Source organism: Haemaphysalis longicornis, unplaced genomic scaffold (assembly GCF_048455015.1).
Source record: "Haemaphysalis longicornis isolate Haplotype H1 unplaced genomic scaffold, Haemaphysalis longicornis Haplotype H1 scaffold_7, whole genome shotgun sequence".
In the NCBI taxonomy this organism is placed as follows: Eukaryota; Metazoa; Arthropoda; class Arachnida; order Ixodida; family Ixodidae; genus Haemaphysalis; species Haemaphysalis longicornis.
Window position 1 is genome coordinate 73,357,937 of NW_027526422.1, and position 27,308 is coordinate 73,385,244.

The following is a 27,308-nucleotide window of genomic DNA, read 5'->3' on the forward strand; positions in this document are numbered from 1 at the left end:
TAAAATAGTTCACGTTTTATCAAAATCTCCAAGAATTCATTATTGCTAACTTGTACATTAGGGACTATGCGCCATTCGTAGTGCCGTGGCGATAGCTGTCCATGATCTCTATCATTTTGTCGTACACTTGGCTCCTGGCAGTAGTTCCGACAGAGAAATCCAGGTGGGAGAAGAGTGGGTCCGGCACCTGCAAGCGTACGCATTTGTATTAACGGGGGTGAGAGATGAAAAGGAATATTTTTTAAGGAACCACAATGGGTTAAGCTGAAAATATCGGTCGGTGCATCGTCCAGGCCTCTAGACTTGTTAACTCCTCTTCTGGGCCTACCGGTCAGGTTTCTATAGGCACATTGCAATGCAGTTTGAGGAGCAGGTGGCGCCTTCTGGCGGCTGAATTTACTAGCTTGAAGGCGTTCGCTCGCGCATGCCCGCGTTCGCTGCTGCTGCGTGAGCGTGGACTATGTGGGAATTTGATCCGGGTTTTTTATTTCGCCGTGAAGTTTCTGCAGCTGGCGGTTCGATGGCGTCATCGCAATCATGCTGCGACCCCACAGACGCAAAGAAAAAATCTGGGCTCTGATATTGTTGCCTCAAATGCCACAGTCGGGAGGGCACGCCAGGCCCGAAGTTTTTTACAGCTTCCCGTCGCAGCCGTGGGAGAAAACCTAAAGACAAGTGGATTGTCGCAGTGCGGCGACTAAAGTAAGTGAACTCTGTTAGTTGGGGAAATCGCGGCACGTTACGAAAGCCATTAAGGAAGCGTCAGTCTGCATTTAGTACAAGGCGGTCGCCTTGACGTCGTAGCTTACCGTTTGTTTAATGTCTGGTGGTTTGTAGTTTAATACCTTCTAATCTAATTGACAAATTTCATACTTTGCATTCTTTTCGACTTTGTGTGCTTGTACTTGTGGCTTGTATATTTATTCGAGAACAATGACCCAACCACTCGTGACGTGCTTAGCAAATGTGCTTGTTCGTCGGGAGCCATCCTCTGTTTCTACATTGTGCACGGTTGGGTGTCTGCAGTCGAGATATGGACAGGGCCCGGCGCTGTCGCTCGCCTTTTCTTATTCGTGACCAACTTCGCTGTTCATTCATGCTGATTGAAAATAATTGAAATATTAGTGAATAGCGCGTGGTACATCATAAAAAATGACGAAAACATCTGCAACGTTCAAGCAAAGAATAAAAATGTATACGCGCAGTGTGTTTCGTTTTTAGCCCCATTTATTGTATGACACAGCTTGATATTACTGCACTTTGACGTCATTCCTTATTCTTCAATTGTTTCAGTTTGCAGGATTCTTCAACCTAGCAGCCCGGTCGGGGATCAAGTGTGTACTCCAGTCATCTTGCAAATGTCATTCAAATAAAACGCATGCAACTGCGGCTAAGCGCTTGCTATGCTCTATCGACTCACGCTGCCGTATCAACAAGTGCACTTGCGGGAAGTTCAATTTTTTGGGGCCTCACCGTCAGCTGCGAAATGAATTCTAGCGAAAAGATAGCTGAGGCACACGCTCCCCTCCCGAAATGTCAGCCGTTGGGTGCGGCGACTTCGCAGAGATTCTCCCCAAGCGAGCAGGCCCCTTTAGCCGAGCGCCAGGCCGGGGTGCCGCTTGCACCCATTAACCGGTGGGTGCCCCGCGGTAGTGGCGTGGGCCGCATACCACCACCTCCCGTGCCGTAGGCGGACGCTCTAGCCACTGGGCCACGGTGAAACGAAATAAAAAAGCGCGTGAAGTTTATACAAACGTTTAACGCCAGCAATACGCTGGTAATGTTTTTCTCGAGCTTTGAACTGCAAGCTGGGAACTCATGTTTTTTTGGTTGCTTATTTTCAGACCAATGTAGTACACGCGTGTGCTCTGCTGGGAACGACATGTTTCGGTGGCTTCAGTTTCTTACACTTCCCAGATCCCGTAAACATGCTTGCTTTCGAACAAGCGGTGTTCTTCCTACTGTATTTATCCCTTACTTAAACCGGCAAGGCAAGCCTCGCGACATAGCGGCTCGCAGTTTTTCACCGTATGCTGCTTGGCTATGACGGTAAATCCAGGTGTAACGTTTGCTGCACACGTAGCAGAAAGATGTCGCGGCAAAATCTATCACCGCGCGCCGTTAAAAACGCTAAAATCACGGATCCCCGCATCGGAGAGCCTGCGTGTTTGGCGCCACGCCGTTGGCGGCGCGAATGTCACCTCGATGGAGGCGCCGCCCGACGATTGCAGGGTGCCTATAGGCCCCTCCGTCGGTACTGACTATAGCTGCCGCCCATGGCACAAACTGATTGACGGTGTTGTCTGCTGAGGGCCACATGCGGTGGCCACCCCTGCTGGGGTGGTAAAGGCTAGAGGGCCTTCCACACTTATTGCAGTTTTCATAGTATCGTTGTGCACACATTATAGCTGCCGGTTTCTTGCTAGGGAATATTGCTTGAATGTTCGGGCTTAGAAACCCGATTAGCTTTTGTCCGGGCTGGGGTAGTTTATTCGTAGATCTTGCGGAGTTATCAACCGTTCTCTGAAACCATATGGGAGGGGTTGAAAGAAGCCAGAATATCTTGCTGTGTGGTTGGTGAGATCGTGTGCAAATATTGGTCCGCCATCTTGTTAGCCTCCAGTCCTCCCTGTCCTGGGCTTCAGGAGATAAGATGGGGTTGACTGGCGTGCGTCGGCTCGATATCTTTAAGCCGCTTGTGGAAGCGCCTATTCATGATGTTCTAGGTGCCTTTGTTAAATTCGGTGAATATTCAGTAAAAGATCGTTAATTCAAACTCGGTTAATTAGAGCTTCCCGTTGATTCGAGCTCACGCCCCCGTCCCGGAACAGCCCTGTATATTTCAATGGGGGAAAACTCCCGATAATTCAAACGCGTCTATGATCCTCTGGTTTCCACCACTCCTGGAAGAAGAAGAAGTCGGCCCGGCCCAGAGTGATGACAGTGTGTTGCATATCAAACCAAACCAAATTTTCTAGAGGTTCAAAACAGAGAAACAGAAAAGAACAGCGTGGCGCGCGCGCTGCGCTCCTGCAACAGCTTATTTCGCGTCTACAGAGCGCCGCCGCACCGGCGCATGCCATGATTATTTACGAAACATTATTTACGAAACCGCCTGCCACACACGTCTAGTAGTGCATAATTCGCGATAATGAGTCCAGAGGTGGCTTCTTTGCGTTCTACCCGCGCAATGGGGCGTGATTTCCATTCAGTCTAGCGCCCGCATGTTAATTTGAACTCCGCTTAATTCGAAAAATTTCATGGTCCCCTACGAGTTCGAATTAACGAGCTTTTGCTGTATAATGGCTTTGTTTGCAGTATTCGCCCCATCTTATGGCTAGGTCAGGGCGTCAGTATCTGCCTCTTCTGGTCTAGTATTTTTGAGCGCGAGAATGCCTTGAGGCTCGCGACAAGTGCCTCGCCGAAAACTAAAATAGATGCGGTGTTGTTGTCGTAGAAGACGGCGTCCGTGTAGACCATGTTAGCGTCCTTCGCCACTCATTATTTCAGCGGGGGGAAGGTGGTGGTGCTGAAGCAGCGTGAGAGTACACTGGGAAGCGCGTGCTGTTAAGTTGGCGAATTTAGAAGTTGGAAAGAACTCGACACCGCGTTGTATGCACGGTGAATTTTCACAAGCCGCTCTAGAGTGCGAAATAGCCTAATCTAATCTCATGAAGTCCCAACAAACAATTTATTTTGCTCCTCATTGAGTGCGACTTGCGGGTATGACCAAAGCGTTTAACACGATAGAAGACGTCACCTGGTAATCGAGTGCGACATTGGGAAGTCTTCGGACAAGCGTCTTGATATCGTCAGGGTGGGCCAACCAGTCGTTCAGGCTCCAGAAAACAGCCACCGGAGCCATCACGCGTGACAAATTGTATTCGGGGGGCTTGTCCTGTTCAGAAGTTTGACAAAAAAATATCTGTTCAGACGTCCTTTTATTGCAGCACGCGTTAGAACACAAAGTTTTGAGCTGTGTCATAGACGTGCCCGAACATTCTGAAATTACCTCGATACAACACAAGGTATACATCTTCCTTAACTAATTGCGTTGCCTTTCCGACGTAGTAGGTGTGCTGGTTCTCAATTATTATTGTTTGAGAAAATGTCTCCGGCAGGAGAAAAAATTACGACTGGAAGGCACACGGGTAAGGATGGCGGCGATATTTAAACGGTAAATGTCACGGAAGAGATTCGATCTAGCCCGCAACATACGTTTTTCTTCAATTTGATTTGACATAGTTTTTTTCGTGTCATCTTTGATCTCACACATGCGTTCAGTTTCAGGGTACATGTCAACTAACAACGCAGGGCATGGTGTGCTTAATCAAAGTGTATTCGCTGGGTCTTAATGGTAGATTTTACCAAACATACCTGTCCATAAAGAAGCCTGTTTTTTGATGGTCCATTGTCAAACTTCTGGAACCGTTGCTGCAGGATTATCTGATAGAAAAACAAGGAGAATGAAGGCTGTTACGACTTCCTCTTCCTCACCCCTTGCAGCAGGCGACGCTGATCATCATCACTTCATTCTGTTATTTACGATCTGTCGCATGCACTCGTGGATGCGCCGGCTGGCCCACTTGTTTACAGATGCAGATTTTGTTTGCAGATGCAAAGCATAGGGCGTTTGTCCCCTGTCCACGATATTTTTACTCCTGTTGCCACGGTGTTGTTTTCTGGGAATTTTTATTTCAGTTTTCGTTTTTTGGAAGAGATGTACGTGATGCATACTTTTGATTTCGTAATTTCACTTTCAAAACTTCAACACTTCCACACTTCATGATGCTACGTCTCATGTTTGGACATTTTTTTTCTCTTTATGTTTCCCCCTAAACACCTATTTTAATTTCGTTCTTTAAATGTGTTCTTTAATTACTTTATAATTTCTCTCCGTGAGCGCCCCGTTTCTGGCCAATCCCCGTGAGTGGGTATGAGCTACACCTTCTTGCACCACCACTACCACCACTTTGATAAAATCTTTATTTTTTCCAATTTTGTATTTTTTGGTTGCGCAAAATTTCGTACAACTAGCTATCTCTGTTTACCCTAGAGTAACAAATTAATGTGTTACTTTGGCCAATCAACCACGTGTGGGCCAATTCTGGGCGTTACAGGCTCCCGGTTCTGGGAGTACTCGGCAAAGAATGCTAGATATTAAGACTTCTCGTGGGCTGAAATAATCTGTAGACTGCCTTGCGCAATATCCAAGGAAAATATGCGGCCCGTACTATTTCAATTTCTTGTTGCTTGTGCGGTTTACACATCGCACGCATATATGGTGTGTTTTACCCCTAGGCGCCATCTTGCCACGCGACATGCGGGAAGCCCCAGTTATGTTTCCTCATACTGGTTATATTATTTCGTGCTCATTTAGAATACTGCACCAGTTTTCTTTCCGTCAAGTAAACCGATATTAAGAGAGTAGTATAGGTCACTGAAAAGTTTTGAAATTTGTGTTTAATGGTTGTTACGGGCTGTTAAACACTTCAACTGTAAAATACACTGTTTCTCTGTTAAAATTAAGTGTGTTCTGTTACATACGTAATTCAACAAATGACGTTTTACTGAAGTATACGAGAAGCTCTAAGGTATCTATAATTTCTTAAAAACAATCTAAAATCTCTATTTTTTAACGTTCTATTGGTACGGACAGACAACCTTTGCAGCCGTTAGCAAGCAAATCATAAAGCATCTAAAATAAGGTGTTGCTCCGTGAGCTTGCTGTGTTTTGAAGAGATAGAAACATTCCTTCCATTATGCCAACATAAATTGTACACTTTTCTCGAATTGTGCTGTGTTCTCTCTACGGTTTCTATTCAAAAGCTGTCGGGGGTGTGTAACAAGGACATGAATAGCTGAAGTGGATGAAGTCAGAGCCTCCTTTTTATTTATTGTGGGAAGAGTGAACGCCGTGTTTCGGTGCAGTCTCACGTGGCAATGACCCCACCGAAGGACTCTGTCTGCAGTGTCGCGTGCCTGCAACGACCGCACATTTGGTCTGGCACTGTCACTGTTACACCCTACTCCGTGATCGCACGCTCCATACGCTCCCCGAGGCCATTCTCCCGACGTCTTACTTCGACTGGGTGCTGCCTTTAACGCGGGACATCACCACGCTCCCTTTGTTATGGACCTCTCTCGCCACGTTTGTTTATGCCGACGAGGGTCCAAGGGGCGTGTTGGGTAACTTCCGCTGACTTCCGCCGACTCACTTTAATTATGTGTTTTCAATATTTCGCGGTAGGTATATATCTAGAATAGGAGGTAGTATCCGGGAAAGAACAAATACCTATCCATACAATTTTCCTGGATTCAAAGATAATTCGATTGAGAACATTGTAAAAGAATTGCTGAAAGAGTGACAGCTGAATGCCAAGAACCCTCCTCCAACGTGACAAGCACCAACACCAAAAAGCAATGTGACAAGATCGTATTTAACTTTGCAACAAATAATAGCGCTAACGAAAAGACGCGTTGCAACAAACCTGAGCAAAATGAACCAGGTTTTTCATTGAAGTTCCCGCAGGCAAATGGCTCAGAAGCACTGGAAGTCGGGTCTGAAAAATACATTCTTCGTTAGATTCCTTACAAGCCTCACGAGCTTCGTGACGGTGTCATTCATTTCATCTTAAAATAAATTAAGCGCAACTTGCTGCCAGGCAGTACTCGAAACCATATGTGGCTGAAATCGCCGGTACCTTCCCGTTTGCTTGTGACGCCATTCCAGCGGCTACTCATATTCTTCCCAAGTCCATCCAAGCAAACTACGTGCTCTTCACTCAGCCTGCAGCGCGTCCTAACAACCGCAGCATGCACAGCAACGCACGACGCACGAACATCGCGTAGCAAATGATGGTGTCGACAGCAGAGCCACGCTTCTGTAATCTAAATAATTCAAAATTTCGCGGTAATTTCCTCACGTATAATACTTCCTAGAAACTGCGGCGTCCTCATAAACACTTGACGTGCTACTGTCACCTCAAATTCTGTGCATACACAAAAAATCTCCATTCTATTGAACAGTGCGTAACACGCTCGCTTGACGATGAAGGGGCCCATAGTTTTAAACCCTCCTCGGAAGCAGGTATTTAACAGCTGTCAGCCACCTGGAACGAGACCACGTACGTACGTGCCGACAAAAATGTGGCGCCAGCATACCCCAAGAAATTTCAAGGGTAAAATATGATGCATACATTCCACAAGAAGCACTTTCTTTTTTATTGCTGCCGTGGACCTGTTTTACCAATAATGTAAATCAGAGTCGCATTCCGGCATAACGCTCTCGCCGCAAAGCGCTCGACGCAGAGGAATTAGGTGAACTCCAGTATTATCAATACTCGTAACTAATAATGCCTGAGTACTGCCCGAGGAACGATAGCTGTATCGTTGGGGTCTAGAGGCTATGCCGCACTAAGAACTGTTACATCTAGCTCCATTCGAAATTTCAAGGTCAAGAAATCATCAAAACTCCTCGATCACACTTCTTTGCACCGCAAGTGACGAGGTACGCCCTGTGCTGCCTTGGTCAAGGTGAGGTCATTTAAACGCCGGTAGTACCGAGTCCGTAGGGTAATAATTTGCTTACATTAACGGACGCACAAGTTGACACAGATATAGAAACGAGGTGAGGGGACTTTGTGTTAACAGGCATCTGAGTTTCAGGAGGGGCCTTGGTATAAGATACTCGCTTCATCCACCACAAGTGAAACTGGCATGGCGGCCTAGATGTACGGATCTATGGAAGATGACAACAGCCATTTTTCCCTAATAGAAAGCTAGCGTTGCAACTTTTCTTATGAAATTTGTGACAAAAAACTGGAGGAAGTTCACACTAACGAGTAGGACTTTAAAGTAGCGAAGCTGCACGCAGCGTTCACGACCATCACGACGGTTGAAGTCGAGGATTGCAGCCGATTTGCTACGTCTTCGCGCGCCCAACTACCTTTGATGCTATAACAGCGAAGAAGAAGCAATACGAACGAACGGAATGCGTACACGTAAACTAGTTGCCCGCAGGTGCAATGTGTGCCTTTCACGTGCTCTGTGTCGAGCAGATGGCATGATTCGTCTCCTCACAGTCCCAGCCGAGTGAGTAGGCAGTTTAACTCTCGGCAACTAATAAAACAGCAAATTTGAGGGGGGGGGGAGGGGGAGGGTACAAAAATGGGGAAAGTCACGATATTCTCAAATGAAGCATTTCAGTTGCAACGAAAAAATTGCACTTCAAGTCTCTATGCATGTGAAGCGTACTGCTCTTGTAAGCAGGTGACTAAGGACGTACAGCTACTGAAGCTTCGAAAGTCCAGGACGGTTGAGAAACATAGAGTCGCCGCTCTGGAGACTTGATAAGGTGACTCGAAGGACGCGTTTAATGACGACGCAACCTCGCCGAGAGGCCGTTGCGAAAAGCGATGGTCAAGAAGGCGCGAGGATGAAAGATGAAGAAGATGGTGTGGTGCTCGCGTGCGCCACACTGATGATGAGTTGCTAGGTGGGATTGGCAAGTCGACTAACAGTTACGAGAGAACGATGAGGTCACTTGCACGCTCCACAAAATGCCCAGAATGTATTGTCACAGTATCAGCTGCTCCGGAGCACTTGACACGTTTGTCTGTCCTCCTCAGTAGCCTTACCTGATTGAACGTGCGCCCGCTCATCCCGGCAATCGTAAAAATGGTGCCTTCGCAGAAAACCCTGGTTAGTTTTGCGTTGCATATGGTCCTGGCCAACGACTTCAGGAGGTCGTTGCTTGACATAAAGTCGTAGAGTCCAAAGATGGCGAAAAGTTGCTGCAAGAAGTACAGCATGTTCGTTACAACGCCCACAAAAGGGGTTTTTCAGTCTTAAAAGATCGGTTTACGGTTGAATGGGGACTTCAGGTGCGAAACAAGAGACAAGTAATGGTCTCATTTGGGCGCAATTTCGACCACGTGGTGCTACTGCGGCAAGAACACCATAAGGCTTGTTCGTCAAAGTGAGCGAAGTGTCTCAATTCAGAAAAAAAAAGGTAGACCTTTCAAGTGGAGTTGGATGCATCAACTTCGAAATACGCACGTCTTTAAACAACACTTTGTGGAGTGTATATCAACACGACGCTTACATAAATTTATGTTACACCATAGGTAAGTTGATGTGATTTTCGGCAATTTGAACTTCAGTCAAAGGAGACCAGCACTCGTTCTCCCTAGAGCTCAGTGCGCACGTCCAGCGCTCATCGAGTGTTAATTAGAAAACACTAACCCCTAACAGTCCACTGAACAAAGAAGCTGGTCCCAGGCGTCAGGTGTCTGTAGCAGTGAGTAGTCTTCTGAAGCGTGCACATTGGCTCGGGCATGTAGACATGCCCGCTTAGGTGTATTGTCGAACGCTTACCTTAGAGATTTTTTGTTTCGCGCTAGATTTCGTGCTAGCCAGATTTACCCTTCAAACAGGAGTTACCTACTGTTTCTGTGGCTTTTGGGATATGACATTACCTCAAAACTGTCATGTATATTTTTTGTCGTGAATGTTAGTACAAGGAAAACTGGAAGAGAATGGTTAGAAGAATATGCATGCTTCAGTTATCTGGCCAGCAAAGGATTGTTCGTGGTATTACAAAAGCAAAAAAAAAAAAGGTATAGATGCTTTTTCTTTCAATTTGAGCCAAATATTTCCGACAGTGCAGTTCAAGCTGGAGGATCGCGCTACCCCAGTTTGGTGGCTCCACGAGAGTAAATAGTGCGTATGTTGTCTTACGCTGTTGCTGAAACACGTTTCCTTCACGGCGATTGCACTTCTTGCTCACGCCATTGGGAAATTTTGTGCTCAAAGACGTCCGACACGAATGTAGGTGCTTTACCATCAGCCCCAGAACAAACACAGGAAACGGCTCGTTCCTTATATAACGTCAATCTGACCTCAAAGCTTGGCCACTATCAAGCGAGCGCCTCGGGTTGGTGAGCAGTGACAGCGTATAATTGCCCATTCCTCTATTCCTCTAAAGGGAGGGGTGCGGAGTTGGGGTTAGGGGAAAAGAGTAAGGGCACGTGCCATCAGAAAATGATACAAAGAAATGCTGCCTATATCAATGTTCACTGGGTGTTTGTGCCTACAGCGTCGACGGCACCGAGCAGCGTCTGGGCTTTGTTCTACTGCGCAACTTTCTGCACGCTGTTAGGCAAAAACCGAGCTATCGCTCGACAAACTTGCTTACAGCTCGTTCAACAGCGGCAAATTTATACCTAAATAGGGTGTTACCTTTATGTCATGCACTAAAAAGCTTTACTGGTCATCCCTCTTTACGGAGTGGAATGGCTATTGTGTCATACGCCCATCGTCTCGTGCGAACAAAGCAACAAGCGCGTAGTTAAAACAGGCTGGCCATCCAGTGTCGCCGCAGGAAGCATTAATTTGTCAGGGCGGAACTGCACGGCCTGTCCGCCGCTGCTCGCGTGGAATCCATGCATTTTCTCCTTATAGTACACGTTTTCTATCCGATAATTTCCACGATGGTAATTCTTATGGATGGCACATTTTTGCTTCAACAGGGCTGCGTAGGACAATATATGCAGGGTACGTAAATATTTAAGGGGGAATAAGCGAAGGATATACATTTAAAACTCACCTTAAAGCCATTCGCCAAGGGGGCTAACATACGAATTGGTGATATAATATGTGTAATGTTCGTAACTGGTCCCAGTGCACAGAAGAGCCTAATCTGGAAGACACGCAAAAAATGTTCATTAGAGATGATGTTTACAGCTCGTGAGAATTTCCACTGCTTGTCACCAAAAAATGAGTGCTCCCCGGATTGCCTGACCTGTTGGCACCGCCTCACTTCTCTGGAACAACAACAGGTCAATAGGCCCACCATTATTGTGGCTAGAAAGAAACAAAAGACAGCAACAAAAGGAACGGACATAGCCGGATTGTCAAGGGGTTGCAGTTTTTATTGTATTCCCGCGTCTAAAAGGGGTTCAGCGTCTGAGGCGTGAATTGATAGAATTGATCACAAACGATAAACTCTTGAAGAAGCGGCAAATATCCTGTCCTTTCTGTCAGTTTTCCATTGATCATGAGGACATCAAAGAAGGGAAGTGCTAGCGTCCTCGTTCCACGACCCAAAGACTTTGTATAAAGGTAAGATGAAGCGTGTGTTTGCCGCAGGCATGAAACTGAGCCACGTTCTCGGACGGTGCCATTCAGGAATCGGTGCACACCAGGGCAGAAGATTCTCGAGCCTGTTGTACATGATCATACTCTTCCCATCCGCACCTGTACCTTCCAAGTACATAGACTTCCGTACGCGTGCTCTATTTATTTTATTGTTGTAGGATTTTGTGCGCGTGCGGGCGCTGCATTCAGTTTTATTGCGAGTTTGAATAGCCTTCTAAGCTCGTCGCCATGCTTGCACTTAGAAAAATGCACTGTACTTTAAAAATTCACCTCCCGCGACCGCAACCTCTAGGACACAAATCTGAAAAGGCGAAACTTGTGGAAGTGGCGTCAGATTCGGTTGCACGGTGGACTGGATATGGTTTTCGAACAACGCTCTAATGGTGAGCTATATGACACGTGGTTGCGCCAGCGGGGAATGTGTCCATGCAAACATCAAGCGAAAACTTCATGACCTTAGACGTAGACAGATGAAAAGCTTTGCGCATTGAATATGGGTGATGGTATCGTCACTGAGCTCACTTACGTGAATCTTTATGTGCGTAGCTGTGCGCGCATATTTAAACTGCAGAGTGGTCTGAATTACCAATGTAGACCGAAAAATGCGTTCAATGTGCTTTCGATGGGTGGCACCAACAAAAGCATTTCCAGAGAGGGACCAGCTAGGCGGTGTTCCAGGAGTGAACGACCGTACCCACTTTTAAACTGATAGGTTTCTACCCCGGGGAGTGGCGGTCATAGCAATAACAAGTTTTAATGAAGTATGAAAGAGAAGAGGAGAATTTAAAACTGAAGAAGAGGGCGTTTTGTTACATTGGCGAATGATTGTAAAGTTTCCACTGAAAGCGGCGGATTCGCACTGACGTGGTGTTTTCATGAAGTCTAGAGGTGGATGCGGATTGTTTAGAACAGTTTATAAATTATTACGAGACATGGAGAGGGCACAAGCTATAATCGCTTACAAATATCGGTGACACGCATGGTACGCACGCGTGTTACGCGTAAATGGGCATGAATTCCTTCACTTGCCTTTTTCGAATAGTCAGGCCTCTCCGAGAGGAGTCCGAACAATGCCATGCTTCCTTGCGAATGGCCCACGTAGAAGAGATTCTCTTGCTTGGTCATGTTAAGAACGTAGTCGATCATGGAAGGCACATCCCTTGAAGCGATTTCGTCAAGGCTTGCAAAACACAAAAGGAAACGACGTTAACATTGCTTCTCTCCAGGTTACGCTACACAAAACCCAAGCGCTAGATTATTTTCTGGTGGGTTATTGCACAGTTTCTCAACGATCGCACAACGAAGCATTAAAGCGTAAGTGTGGTATCCATTAGTATTGTTATTTCGTTTTTATAGGGAGACAATAAATGGCCCACTGATTAAAAATGTTACTCCGCACCAAACCTTTCTATTAAAAATGCCTAAGCGTGACTCCGATTGGGAAATATTGTGTGGGTAAGTATGTGGCTGTGGGGCATCTGCGGGCTTTGAAGAAACCGTAGAACTAAGACTTGAAGAAGCGTAAACAAGGAGAGAGCAGGACAACACACACGCTGGGAGTAGCAACAGTATAATGAATAAAGTTTCGAATGAAATACAATGTCAGGGCATCCGCCGTAGAAATTGAAAAAGACCAGCTGATGACGCATTTTAATATTGGGTCTTTTTCAAATATTCGGCTTCTTTACCTGATACTATTAGTGAGGACCCACTCACGCACTCACCGCAATTTCGCGTTTGATAAACTTCAATAAGAAAAAAAGTTACTTTGTGGCTCCTCTACTAATAATTTCAGTTTTTTTCAAAAACCTCGGCAACGGGCAGGCAAGTTTACCCCTACACCTGACGTGGCAGATATTTCATGTTCTTTGAAACGAATATTCAGACAGCGTCCCGTCTGCCCTACATACACTTTATAACACTTCAGTGGTACACGGTAGATAACATTTGTCGTGCACTTCGCGAATTCTCTGGCCTGGTGGGTTGTGCATCTGTTCTTTGGTTTTCAGTTTTCAGTTTTGGGCCAAAGGCTTACCAGCTTACACGGTACCGAGAACACTACGTGTACCCCATGACTGGAGGCCACTTATTAAGCTGGCAAGCCTTTGTCCCAAAATTGAAAAGCGGAAACCAAAGAACATGTGCAGAACCGGGCATACTACAAAATTCGCGACGTGCACGACAAATGTTATCTACCGCATACCGCTGAAGTGCTATAAAGTGTATATATGGTAGACAGGATGCTGTCTGAATATTCGTTTCATAGAACATGAAACTTTGGCCACGTCAGGAGGAGGGGCAAACTTGTCTGCCCGTTGCCGAGGTTGTGGATGTACCCCCCTCTTTGAGAATACTGAGCGGGCCCTCACTGACGTTATCAGGCGAAAAAGCCGAATACTTGAAAAAGAGCCGATGTTGAACTGCGTCATCAGCTTGCATTTTTACTTTAGTTTTTACGGCGCATGCTCTGACCTTGTTTTTTTCTCAGAAATGTTATTCATTAAAGTGTTGCTAGTTCCGGCGTGGGTGTTGTCCTGCTCTCTCCTCGTGTACGCGTCTTCAAGGCTGGATTCCACCGTTTATTCAAAGTATGTGCCAACAGGCCCAGCACCAAACACATCTACGGGCGGCAGTTATCTTCGCTAGCCAGCCCCCTTGTGGGTATGTAGCATTGAAGATTAATGTCTTAATTCCACAGGCCAATGAGGAGGGGTGAATTGGGCGTAAGCATAGCAGGGCAGCTATCGTAGTTATTGGCCGATTGACTTGAATGAGTATGCGATAATTGTGGGTAAATACGCAGCCGAACAGAACTTCTGAATATGCCGCGAGCTTGTGATGCCGGATACTATTGCCAATTCCCGATTCGCTTGAGTTGGTGCGCTTTTTGGTTTATATTAAGCCTTAGCGTCAGGCGACCTAAAGGAGCCATGAAGAGAAAACACAAGTTTGGTTCATTCGAAAGATTGCCTCGTTAGAACCATAACGACACCACTTATAACGCAAACTTCGCTCAAATAAGCTACATAATTAGGAAAAAAGGAAATGACCATGCGACCCACCAGCTAATTTTCCGCAACAGAACCTATGATGTCACTCGAGAATGCTCTGCGATTGGCGGAGGCCGGCAAAAGCAAACGCATGTTAGGCAGGGCTTACAGTTTGCATAGCGAGCTAAATGCCCGTGAACCATACTGCACATTCTTTTTATGACAAAGAACGGTGGGGTAAACGGTTGAAGTTCCGAACGAACACGCAAGCGTGTGCGCCAATGCATACGAAACTACCGCCGGCCGAGCTCGACATCTCGCCGTCGCGCAGACGAATTTTCGGGTTCGAGGCTCTTAGGGGCCAACGAACCGTCCCAGCACGCACAGCTTCGACCTTATCGAAATCCCTTCACAGGAGGTTGGCCGTCATATCGCCAACCAGCAAAGGTAAAAATAGATACGAGGGGAATAAGGAACAGCAAGCAGCGACGAGATAGTGACAGTCGTCGCAGTTTCGGAATGGTGTCGGCTTGCTGCTATTGTTAGCAGCTCGTTTCCAGTTTACAACCACTGAAAACTTCAGTTTGTTCGAGTACTTTACAATGAAATTTCGTTGCTACGTTTTGAAATGCCCATGTAGTACGGGCAAATCGTCGAGGGAGTGCAACATCCCCGGTGAGGAGATCTCCATTCGTGTGCTGCCCAACGACGAACCTCGGCGAAGCAAGTGGCTACGTTTTGTGAACTTTCCAAACGGAGGAGGAAGAGAGCTAAAGGAAGTACGAGTGTGCTCGCTTCATTTCCGAGGAAGTGATTACGGCAGGGACCCTTTACTTTAGCTCACTCCTGGGACATGCTGGCGCTCGTCGCCGACTTCGTCAAATCGCCGTAAAAGCGCTCTGACTTTGGGGGAAAAAATGCAGTAAACACCGCGCATTGACGCTCGTATCTTTCTGGTCGAAGCAGAGAGCTCGCGCGAACGGAACGGCTTTCCATACACGACACCGGCCAACTGGCATAAGCGATACTGCTACTGAAATTGAACTATTATTAACCGTAATAAAAATACGGCACATACGTACCAGTCTGTATTCGTCGGTCGCGACGGGGCTGACGAGGCAGCGGTGCCGACGGCAAGGCGTTCGTCTGTTGTGGCTATCGCGGAATGGTCGCTTTCCCGTCCACCGCGTATCCCACAACTCTTGCCGCTCGTGCACTTAGAAGCATTGAGCGTTTAAGTTGTGTGAGGTTGTTAAATGCAAGCCCGAGCTCCTCGGCGAGAGTTTTGTTCTCCGGATCAGGCGATTCCATGACTATGGCTGCGGGTGCACTAGGTTTTACTAGTATTTTTAAAATGGCCGCCGTCTCGGTCGACTCCCGCGTGTGGGTGCTATATGGAGTCGACATACTAAGTACCTGTTTCATGGAACGGCTCGTATGACGCCATGGTTCACGTCACGGAATGTGCAATTTTAGCGGGAGATTTAAAATTTTGGCCTAAATTGCCTTATTTGTAAGTGAATAAAGCATCATTTGCTTCCGGGAAAGCGCTTGGGGTACTATGAAACACCTAATCTTTCGAATAAAACAAACTTTTGTTTTCTCTTCATGGCTCCTTTAACGTTGAGTCCAACGACGCGCCAACCAACGTCGACTCATTGTACGTCAAGCTGCGGGTTCTGGTTGACGACCTAATACTTCAAAACGTAGCATTATGCTAGGCCAAGCCATTGCCTACCTAATGGAGACGTCAGGCCGCAGCATACCCCATTTGCAGCCACATACCACCGTTCGCTGTCACATGACGCGCCGCAGCGAATAAAAAAACGTACCTCCGTTCGCAGTGAATGGGGCCTCCAGCCGGACACGTACGCGCGCTCGCATTAAAAGGAAACTCTTCCTTTGTGTTTATGGTTAGACGCAACAAATTGAACTTTTGACGGCAGGTACCCTGAGTAAACTAGAATTTTTAGACCGCGTAACTGGCCACAGGAATAAGGGTAGCCGTTTTTTCGCCAAATAAGTTAGCGCGAAAGGTGCGCACGCAATGAAATACTGTCGCGTCCGGTGTAAGGAGTAACGGATAAACTACCCTTTGCTGCGCCGCATTCCATAGGCCTTCTATGAAACAAAACAAAAAAGCACCACAAGGGTACGCCCCAGCGTCGTGGAAAAGAAAAAAAAGTAGGTAAACAAGCAGCTGATTATAACGTCTCTCTTATAGCCCTGTAAAAACTGGAGACACCTCGTCATCCAAAATCGATATTGCGCTTTACTTAGCTTCATGACCCTCTGAATTATCGACATCACTGCTCAACTTGCTTTACCATTACGTTTTGATGAGAATACACGCGCTGAATAAGTAAATTGTAGAAGGGTAGCGAAAGGTATCACAAAACTGGTATCCGCAGGCCTTTATTCAGGCTTGTTCTCATTCGACGCCACGGGGTCATTTGCGCCGTTATCTTTTTTCTGAACAACGTGTTCGAATGAGAGTTGAAACGCTTTTCCTTTTATAACCTCCTGGGGCCGGTGAACGTTTTTATTGGTCCATCTTTCTCATTGCATGAATACTGCTTTACGCTTAGAAAAGGACATGTTCTTTTTTAGATCTAAAAAAAGAGTCGGCCGCGTGATAGTTTTGTCGATATTAGCAGTGTAAGCCTGTTACCGTAATAACTATGTGGACAAAGAGGCACTTCCAATTTACCTGAAATCCCAGAACATCCTGCTCCTCCTAGATAACTTCAAGTGAGTTGTATAGGTGTTCCCACGGACGTTTCCCATCCAGACATCATATCCAGTATCAGCCAATATGTACCCTGTAATAGATGTTTCCGCAATTAATTTAGCAATGCCAACCTAAATGTATAAGCATGTAATAATAGCTGGTATGATATTTGTGTTCTTGAAATACTTTTCTTCCTTGCCTAGCCAACTAGCGAAAATGCAGCTTTGTTGTTTTGCTAACTAAATTAGTTGTAAAAATAAAAAAAAAACATCTATATAATTGGTAAGATAAAAATGCATCTAAAGAAAAAGACAGGAGAAAAAGGCATCAATACAAATAATTTAAATCGGCCGTTACAAGCATACCGGGTTGGAGTGAAGCAGATATTTACAAAATTGGGTCATGTATCTCGAGATGTCATTGGAGGTACGCAATGATGTCTTTCAAAAATAGAATCCCTTTACTTGGAGCCTTTAAAACACCAGTTATACATCTGGCAACCGCAACGCGTCATGTTCTTGGCTTCATTTGGTTTGGTTGCTTCACCAGCACTGGCACATTTAGCGCAGAGGAGAATTGTGCTCCCTGCCATTTGAAACTTTTGTACATTCAACGTGGTTTCATTTTTTCGTGTGTCTCGGGCTGTTTCGGCTTCTTTTGTATTCCGTATACAAGAAAATGTTGGATGCAGTCGCTTCCGAGCACCCTGTTTGCTTCTCCTTTATCTCCACTTCACACATTAGCCTACGGAGGGACTCGGAAGAAAGCGATAATTTTTAGCACGAATTAACCTTTAATTACTCTAATAATTCCACTCTGCAACAACGAATGTTGTTTTAACTAAAGATAAAACAACAAACATCGACAACATTTTTAAATACTTGTTCAAGTACGCCAGTAGTGTCGCCGTTTATCATCATCAACCTGTCTACGCCCACTGCAGGGCAAAGGCCTTTCCCTTGGATCTATAATTATCCTGGTACTGTGCTAACCGCCACCAATTTATCCCCTCAAACTTCTCGATCTACTCTGCACATATACCTTTCTGTCGCCCCCTGGCGCGCCTCCCTTATCTGGGGGTCCACTCTGTTACACTTAGTAACCAACCGTTACCTTGCCTTCGCATTGCATGCCCTGCCCACCCCATTTCGTCTTCTTAATTTCTACTAATATGCCGTTAACGCGCGTTCGATCCCTGACCCACTCCGCTCTCTTGTCCCTTAATGTTAAACCTATCATCTTCCGTTTCATTGCACGCTGAGTCGTCCTCAATTTAAGTTGAACCCTTTTAGAGAGCCTCCAAGTTTCTGCCCCGTAGGTGAGTACCGGTAAGATGCAGCTGTCATACACTTTCTTCAGGAACAATGTTAGGCCGCCATTCGTCATCTGAGAATGCCTCACGAATGCACTCCACCCCATTGTTATCCTTCTAATTATCTCTGCCTCATGTCTGCTTCTGTCGCCATTCATACGGTACCGAAAATAGAACAATCAGTACGGTAACTCAGGGCTGGCATCTGTGTAATGCAATGGCGCTAGATACCACTACCATATCCTAATGATTGTTATTGGCAGAAAATGTTAACAACAGCCGGAAATCGCAGGAACTCGACTCTGCGGCATCCAAGAAAAAGAGAAAGAAAGTGGCCGGCGAGCCGCGACTCTCTATCTTTTTTCTATGTTGTTTCATGTCTTTGATATATGCAATGACTTTGCCATAAATGCATTATGGCGTGGCAGTGTCTTTGATACTAACTTTTGCTGCGCTAAGTGATCACTTGTGCCTCAGAAGGATCAGGTTACAATAACAAATATTTGCTGTCGATTTTGGCAAGTACTACAGTTAAATGGCAAGTTGCGACGCACCCAAACTTTGGTGGGGCATGTTGATGACATAGTCAGTGGAAGAGGCGAGCAGAGAGTGCAGGAGGAAGACGACTGGCCTTGGGTTCGTGTTATGGTGTGTGCGGCCGTATGGTATGCGTATGACCTTGAGGAGGTAGCTGTCCTTCGTCACCACTCTGTGCACCTGCACTGGGTACCCCTTGGCGGCGATGATCTCGGTCTGCAATGTAGCCAGAGAAACAACAAAGCGCACCAGATTAATTTGCCTAAACATTTTTAGCACAGCTTTTACTTTCTTTCCAACCTTTGTGGTATCTACGACAATTGCGGCATACTCGGCGTTTGCGGCGTAAACAATATATGTAAATATTGAAGGTTTAGAATACCTGCACCTTAACGCAAAGCTACGATTTGCTTTTGCGGAGGAGTAGGGGCAGTAAAAATAAAGGGAATAATTTTGAATAAAGCCGGAAACAACCAGCAGATGATTTATCACCGTAATAGGCTTATTCAATATTTGTTTGAATTGTAGGTACTTTCTCTTGCGCCATAAAATGCCAGAAATTATCATAGAAAACCATATTCATGTAAGAAAATATATTTTTGCGGGAAGAAGAAGAACAGAGATCTCGGCACAACCTCCGGGGGAAGAAGGAGAGATAGCTGTGCGGGTTCTCTCATGGCCTACGTCGTGTACATAGTCTAAATACATAGGTTTCATCTTCTATGGTTCTGCGCTTCGTCTGGTCTACTGAACATCGCTCAAAGGCTCTTGGATCGCGTCGGCCCGCCTTAGTCCCGGCGAGTCATGGACGCATCATTGCCGAGCACCGTCTCCCCAGGCTATGACCTTCCGAGACCAACCGACGTGACCTGCCTTGATCTGAACAGATGACGACTCGGTTTCCCTGCGGAGATCTCCGACGCGTCTACGACACCTTTGGACGCTGCTTCCAAACCTTCACCACCTCTACCAGTGCCACGGTGCAACAACTGATGAGGGCCAGTACAACAGAAAAGAGGATCTATTTGAATACCTGGCAGCAGTAACACACAAACAACATGCGCTCACGAAGGGGCACGTCCTCGTTTCTTTCCCGACTTAGGCGGGGATGATTATGCTTGTCATCTCTATGACGATGATGAGGATGATATAGAGTGACGCCACAACGGCGCGCACCCGCTCCAGACTATTGGCGTGGCCAACAGAGAACGCTGCGTCGGCGCCGCCTTCGCTCCGGCGCGGAGTACACACGTAACAATGTTTATAATTAACAACAAGAGCTGCAATAGCTTCTCTGGTGGCACCCCTTCCTACCTTCACCGTATCATAGGTGCATATGGTTGTGTACCACCCTTTAACTCTAGCCTCTAGGAGGAGGAATAAATTTGTCTCAAAAACAGCCAGCCCTGGGGAAGAGTCCTCATTCCAGGTCCCCTTTAGTCCGTCCGGCTTCTTGGGCTCTCTGCACCAGCCAGAGCTGGTCGTCAGGGTCCGAGCTGGACAGTGCTCTCTCCCAGTGCTCAGGGGAGGGGAAAGGCAGGGGGGGATCGGTGGGGGTTCTTATCACAGCCCCACATGATATGGCAGAGGGTTCCCAGAGCCTCGCAGAAGCGGCATTGCGAGGAGTACAGGGGGGGGGGGGCCAGAATGTGAGCTCTAGTGGGGTGGGGAAAAGTGTTTGTAAGGATGCCTCGGAGGTGGCGCTCTTTTTATTTAGTGAGGCTTTTTTGCGCAGGGGGATAGAGTGTTCGTTCCAGACGGTAATGCTGGGTGATTTCGTGGAACGACAGGAGGGGGCAGACCTGCCACTGCTTGCCGAACTTCTTACTTGCCCGGTGGGTCAACTCTCGGGCACGCTGATGGACAGCTTCGTTGCCAGACACGGCGGAGTGGGCTGGAGCCCAAATAATCCTCACGGGATGTCGAGGAGGACGCTGAAGAATTGTTCTGGCAGGTCGTGATATGCAACCGCTGGGGAAGGTTCTACATGCTTCCTAAGAACATGCCACCGCTCGTACCAAACGGGAAGACAAATATTTCCACTTGTTCTGAGTGGAGATGCACATGAACATAAAAATGCTCATTCACACGCAAAGCCACAACAACACTCGACCCATAGGAGATTTAACCAAATATAACAACACAACTACAAAGGCTGCTCCTCCTCTGTAACCTACATGAGGCTACATAGGCTGTCGTTCACTTTTAATAAAGCAAATGGGCGGATGGTGGGCCATCGACATAAATCACAACATCGCCACTCACATAATTCACTGCCTTTGCAGCAATACCTATAGTGCAAAAAAGATATACTAAAGCTTTTTAGGGATTGCGAGCGCCTCCGCCTCCTCTAATTAAATTACACCAGTATTGTCCAATCGTATGCGACAAGGGACACCTGTATTACAGGTCGGCTAACGAGGCGCTGAGAGTTTACCGGGGAATTTCCAGTGGAACCAAAACGTTACAGAGCGTCTCCCTCGCACACTCCATCTTCAGTACATACCATGTTCCTGCACGCGTCCATGTCTATCTTCCCCATACAGTTTTCACGTCTGGCATTGCTAGTTGCAGATGTACGTGGTAGCTGGTAAGAGACGAAGATGGTCAAGAAGCAGCTGTTCAATGCAGTTGTCCACATCATGGTTTTCCAGTAATACTGAAATACTGGTCCACCTTCTGAAAATAAAAACGTTTTCGTTTGCGGCCACATGTCCTCACGCACACATCTCCTGTTAAAACGAATTTAAATCTATTTTTTATGGTAGTGAAGCACGCGTTAGTTGTATTTATGGCCACAAGTCCAGTCAACCGAACATTCCCATATCCACTTTGCTTTTGTGGAACAGTGCGAGGAAGGCTTAGTTTCTTCCATGTGCCACGTATCACGCCTATTTCCTATTAAGGGATAAAGCAAGGCCTATTATACTGCGAGGAATACGTAAATCTATTCGATGTTTAAAGTTACGCGTGGTAATCGCATCACTAAAAAGATTCATTTTCTAAGCTTTTTATTTTTTTTCGCTGTGGCGCAAATGACCATGCTTCTTACCCGGTGGGACGATATCTAAGCTATAATTTTAATTACATGCTTGCACAAGAAAACAAATCACAATTTGAGTGTACGGGGCATGCAAATGTCTTGACTTCGTCACCATAACTGAATGTTAAATTGATTGATTTGATTGATTGTAGGGTTTAACGCTCCAACGCAACGCAGGGGATGAGGCGCGCCGTAGTGGAGGGCTCCGGGTTAATTTTGACCACCTGGGGATCTTTAACGTGCACCGAAATCTCGTACACACGGCCGTTTTCGCTTTTCGCCTGCATCAGAAAAGCGGCCGCCGCGGCCGGGAAGCGAACCCGCGACCTCGTGCTCAGCAGCGCAACGCCTTAGCCACTGACTGAATGTTAAATTGGTGTTACTGGAAATAAGTCAAACCGCCAGAAGCGTATGTCATCGGCAAAACGCGAAATTGATGTTTTGTTGGGATTTCTTTATATTAGTGGAATAATTGCCTATTTATTTCCCCCCTAAACGCATGCTTAACGTAAAAACGAACATGCTAGCGCCCTGTCGTAATCTCTCCACAGCGCCGACGCTAAAATTGCATTTTTTCTTTAAAGTGACAATCTCAGCCTTTTGATTACGTTTTCCGATGACAGTACGTGTAACCGGCCATATTGTGCGTATTATTAGAGTAAACACAGCAACAAATCTGAAATGAATTTTCCTCGATGTTTTAACCGCCAAAACAAGGGGAAAAGAGAAACATGGTGTCAATAGGCTTCTTAATTAAAGAGATTAAGGCAATAAGCAAGCACCGGATGGGTGCTGAAAATTTCAGGGTTAAAAAGCAGGCAGCATATAATTAGAATAACAATCACAAGCATAAATTTGTACTTCGGTTGGATTCGATTGGAAAACGGTTTTTTATTATCGCCTCAAGTGCGACCGTAGGCGGTGGTGGGTGGACACCTTACCCCAGTAGTCCACGCTGTGCTGCGGCGCCCCGGGCGCGCGTCACAAGGAACTCCAGGTACAATTTAACACCTTCCACATTTTTCGTCAGCCCTGTACAAATATTACCTTAATTTCTACGTAAATGCAAACTTTCCTTGAAATAGGAACCCCGGTAACCCCACATTTGATGTCTCCCCTGGCTGCTTTTAGGTAACACATGAGCCTAAAGTTTTTCATAAAAAAATCACATTTGACCAGGCAATAACTAAGAACCGATTTGATACACAGTAAAACACTTACAATCACCAAAACTCACTTCCTCTCCGCTCTCGGAACAAATTTCGTAGAATTCGTAGCAAGAATACAAAGGTAGCGCACTAAACACAAGTCAGCTGGACCGCGTGGACAAATAACGAGAAAAAACTCTCCAGATTCATTTTAGGACATTCCTCTGGGCAGGATGCTAGCTTAATGGGGATATTTCCCCTGGAGATACAGGTGACGGGTTTCGCCTACTCCGGCGTGTTTTCAGCGAAGAGAAAGCAATAAAACTGTAACCTTCTTACAAATCCTTTGACAGAAGAGATAACAACTTGTCCAGGAGGAATTCAAGGTATTGCTTTCAAAAAGCTGTCTAAATGTATCATACATCGACCTCCTATCCATGGCGCGTGCAAAAAAAATCCCTTTTCTTTCCCCTACCACAGGAGCAAATGCAATGGTAGGGCTGATAATATTGTGCGTAGTACTCTATAGTAGTATGGGTGCGAGAGATTCTTGACTGCTTTCTCTCTTGTGCAAACGGCGTGGAATGCGTCTTCTTTGCGATGGCGTCATTGCTGCTGTATCTACACATTTTACCGCTCCTAACTTTTAAGGCAACGCGTCGCTCGTCTAGATTGCAAAACATGAAAGCGTTTCTAACTGCCCGAGGACAACAGGCGTAACGAGTTGGTAACGCATTGTTTGACTAGCGAGTTTCCGCATTTAACCGCATGTGATAATTAAACAGGGACAGAAGTTACTTTGTGCCAGAAAAATGATAGTTACACACTTCATTGTTAAATATGGCCGTCGCTTTTTCTGAGCAGATTTGAAGTTCAAAGAGGCATGGGGAATAAAATATACAACTTCCGTTATTTTTACACAAGAGACGAATGCTGAATACACATCCTACGAGGACTTTTTGGTAATAACAAACTTGACACATTATTTATTGTCTTAGCGTTTGTAATATAACTATTTTGTTACCAGACACTAAATCAAACTCCAGCTGTTTCGTCATCGAATATACAACCACCCCTGAGGGAGGTTGAAATTATAGTAGCGGGCCCTTTGGGAATGACGTTGAAATTGGCAAACAAAAGCTATCTGTGTGAAAGTGCTGCGGTTTGTAAATAGCCGGTGGTTTGTTCCTCCCACTGCCCTTTGCACTGCCCGTCTCAAAAACACCTCCACGAATGTTATCAAGTATGTTGCAGCTGAAGTATGGAATGTGGGAAAATGCTCGTTTTATCTCTGCTGCCGCGTCAGTGTTATCTGTGATATTTATGACTGCTAATAGAAAAAAATGCTACAATAAATCATGCATAGAAGCGTTTCCTTCAGTTTCCGTTGGCTTCACACTGCCTTTTGTGGCCCCCTTGGGAATGACGTTGAAATTGGCAAACAAAAGCTATCTGTGTGAAAGTGCTGCGGTTTGTAAATAGCCGGTGGTTTGTTCCTCCCACTGCCCTTTGCACTGCCCGTCTCAAAAACACCTCCACGAATGTTATCAAGTATGTTGCAGCTGAAGTATGGAATGTGGGAAAATGCTCGTTTTATCTCTGCTGCCGCGTCAGTGTTATCTGTGATATTTATGACTGCTAACAGAAAAAAATGCTACAATAAATCATGCATAGAAACGTTTCCTTCAGTTTCCGTTGGCTTCACACTGCCTTTTGTGGCCCCTTTGGGAATGACCATTCTTCCACCAGTCCCAATATTCTGAAGTTGCGGGTATTTTCTCTACATAATTAATCTCATTCAAGACTATCAATACTCCTATTATACTAACTGCATATTTAAAAACTAAAGAATTGACAACTTTTGATGCATATTGTGTCTGTTTTAGAATATGGCTTGAATACCTGCTAGCTTAGGAAGGAAAGAATAGGGTTTTAAAAACTTTATCAACTAGAGATTTTATTGCATTTCAAGGAGTATGCTGAATATGTAGCAAATCACGTAAACTTTTCCACATCTTTGTGTCGCACCCGAAGCCCAAGACAGATACCAGTAGAGCGAGTTATTTTTTTTAATATAAAGGGCAAATGTTTCTTAAATTGAATTGGTTCAATTTCTCAACTCGAACAGTTTGAAAGCTATTGCAAACTTAATATTGATTGTATTATTTCTTACACCTTTTTCATATAGTGCCAGTATCGTTTTACTAAAATTATATGCGATGAAAAGGTCGTGCATTTTACGAAAGGTTGTATTAGTTCTGCGATAAAATATATAAACCTCCGAACATTTTCTCCTACTCAATAATGGGAAACAGAAAGGTGTCATATTCATGAACATATCCGGGCAGCTAGACAAAGTACATGACGAGGTGATGCTGTGGATGTAAAAGAAATGCTTCTTTTACATTTTATTATGCTTAGAATATGCTTCTTGTCAAATAAATTTCTGCGTATCTATGACATACAAATGTTTTGGTTTTAATGAAGAAATGTTTGACAGGTGAGATGCTGATTGTTCGCGTTTTAAGGCATCTGCTGTTGACCCCTTTTCCTTCCACGCAAATACGTAATATTACGCGTTCAAATGATTTACTCCTATTCCGATGGGCGTATTATATCAAAAGTACCACAAGTAGCACATCTGATGAAAATTTAAAATAGTGTTAGTCCGGCCTAATAGAGATTCTAATTTTGAAGACTACGCCCATAGCTATAGAAACAAAAATTGGTTCAAAGTCTGTTTTGCAGCCACAACTTTTTATTCCCGCTGCAACTCAGCCCAAATATCTCAGGACATTATTCTTTAATAAAACCCGCTCGTCTGAAAACCAATTTTCCCATGGTATACCAAACGCGAACAATTTTTGTAAACGTCAGCTTTTATCAAAGTTGTTGTCCGCTTTCTAGGTTACTGGTTCAATTGTAATAAACTGTTACGGCTAACAATATCAAGAAATTCATTGACAGGACAGTTCTAATCGGCGTGCAGAAGCGCTACGTTCCCATGAATATTACAGACGACGCTAACAGAGAAAATACAGCGGAATGTCGACTGTTGACTTCTAAACGTCCGGGGTTAAGAGGAGGGGGCTAAGAGTTCCAAGAGTGACTGAATGGAGAACAATAATGTTTGTCGCCGTACGTGTAGATCAGCCGTTTCTGGACAGGAGCCTCATTGCGTACTCGTAAACAGGACACTGAAAAATCACTTGGCCGTTTCACTAGTGGCACAGCAAATCCGAGGCACTACAAACCCGAAATATATGGATATGCAAAAGGTCTTCCTTCGAAAAAAATATTTGTTTTCGAAATATTCTTTCATAGAAAATGCACCAACAAAATCTACTTGTACCAACTGTCCAGCTAGCGCTGGCTGTACTTAAACGGTGCACTCTTAAACGCTTAGCCTAAGCTGAAAAGCTTCACAACAAAACGACCATCTTACCATACAGGCAGTTAGAAATTTGGAAATCTGGCAACAAAAGTAGTCAAGAAACGTAGCGTCAAGAGTACGAACCTTTGAAGCGCGCTGACAACGAACACCTGCTGGATCCACCAGCCTGACTGCCTAGTGTCTGTTAAGATTATTGCGCTATCGTCACCACCAAGTCAAAATGATGACACTGAGAAAACTGATAGATATGGTAGCAGCCACTGCTCGTGCCCGTTTGGAAGCGAATGTGAGGCCAAATGAAAATGGGTGCCTCTCATTCCTCTGCCTCGACTTTTATCGGGCGACCACCCAGAATTATCGCATTCTTCCTTTTCGTTGTGACGAAACCTCGACGAAACGTACGGGATTCCACAGAAGCGGGCAGTGCAGTGTTGAACGCAGCTGTACCCGTCGGTCATTGTGTCCTGGTGACGTTTCAGCTAACAAGGTCTGTGAACGCTCATTGCATTGCCTAGAGCGCCTGTGAAGGAAGACTAGCCCACACGGTCCGTTGCCCCCGTTGCGCAGTGACTGCTCAAATGATCACGCTGCCATTTTCAGCGGAGCGAGACGAAGACGTCCAGCCGAGGCTTTCCTCGAATGATAGCTGTGCACACAATCTTTGCCTCACCCCCCACGTTATATCTATCTATCTATCTATCTATCTATCTATCTATCTATCTATCTATCTATCTATCTATCTATCTATCTATCTATCTATATATATATATATATATATATATATATATATATATATATATATATATATATATATATATATATATATATATATATATATATATATATATATATATATATATATATATATATATATATATATATATATATATATATATATATATATATATATATATATATAAATATATATATATATATATATATATATATATATATATATAAATAAATAAATATATATATATATATATATATATA

The 27,308-nt window shown here is 45.2% G+C and overlaps 1 protein-coding gene across 1 annotated transcript; it reads right to left on the reverse strand.

Annotated features, from left to right (window-relative positions):
- LOC144145944 (lysosomal acid lipase/cholesteryl ester hydrolase-like) lies at window positions 1-26,617 on the reverse strand. The gene is made up of 11 exons (XM_077677813.1): window positions 26,439-26,617; window positions 21,237-21,409; window positions 18,748-18,946; window positions 16,861-16,972; window positions 12,190-12,340; window positions 10,610-10,702; window positions 8,640-8,795; window positions 6,492-6,563; window positions 4,378-4,446; window positions 3,761-3,898; window positions 1-187 (listed from the first exon to the last, which is right to left on the reverse strand). The coding sequence occupies exons 2-11, from the start codon at window positions 21,372-21,374 to the stop codon at window positions 65-67; spliced, it is 1,251 nt and encodes a 416-aa protein (XP_077533939.1). The 5' UTR covers window positions 21,375-21,409; window positions 26,439-26,617; the 3' UTR covers window positions 1-64.
- Between the last annotated feature and the right edge of the window lie 691 nt (window positions 26,618-27,308).

Bases quoted from the DNA above. Each gene is read 5' to 3' on its own strand.
- LOC144145944 (XM_077677813.1), bottom strand. From the start codon at position 21,374: ATGATGTGGACAACTGCATTGAACAGCTGCTTCTTGACCATCTTCGTC. The intron at 6,564-8,639 runs GTAAGGCTACTG...TGTATTTTTCAG, and splicing joins GCGGGCGCACGTTCAATCAG to ACCCGACTTCCAGTGCTTCT. The intron at 4,447-6,491 runs GTTTGTTGCAAC...TTTTTCTATCAG, and splicing joins ACCTGGTTCATTTTGCTCAG to ATAATCCTGCAGCAACGGTT.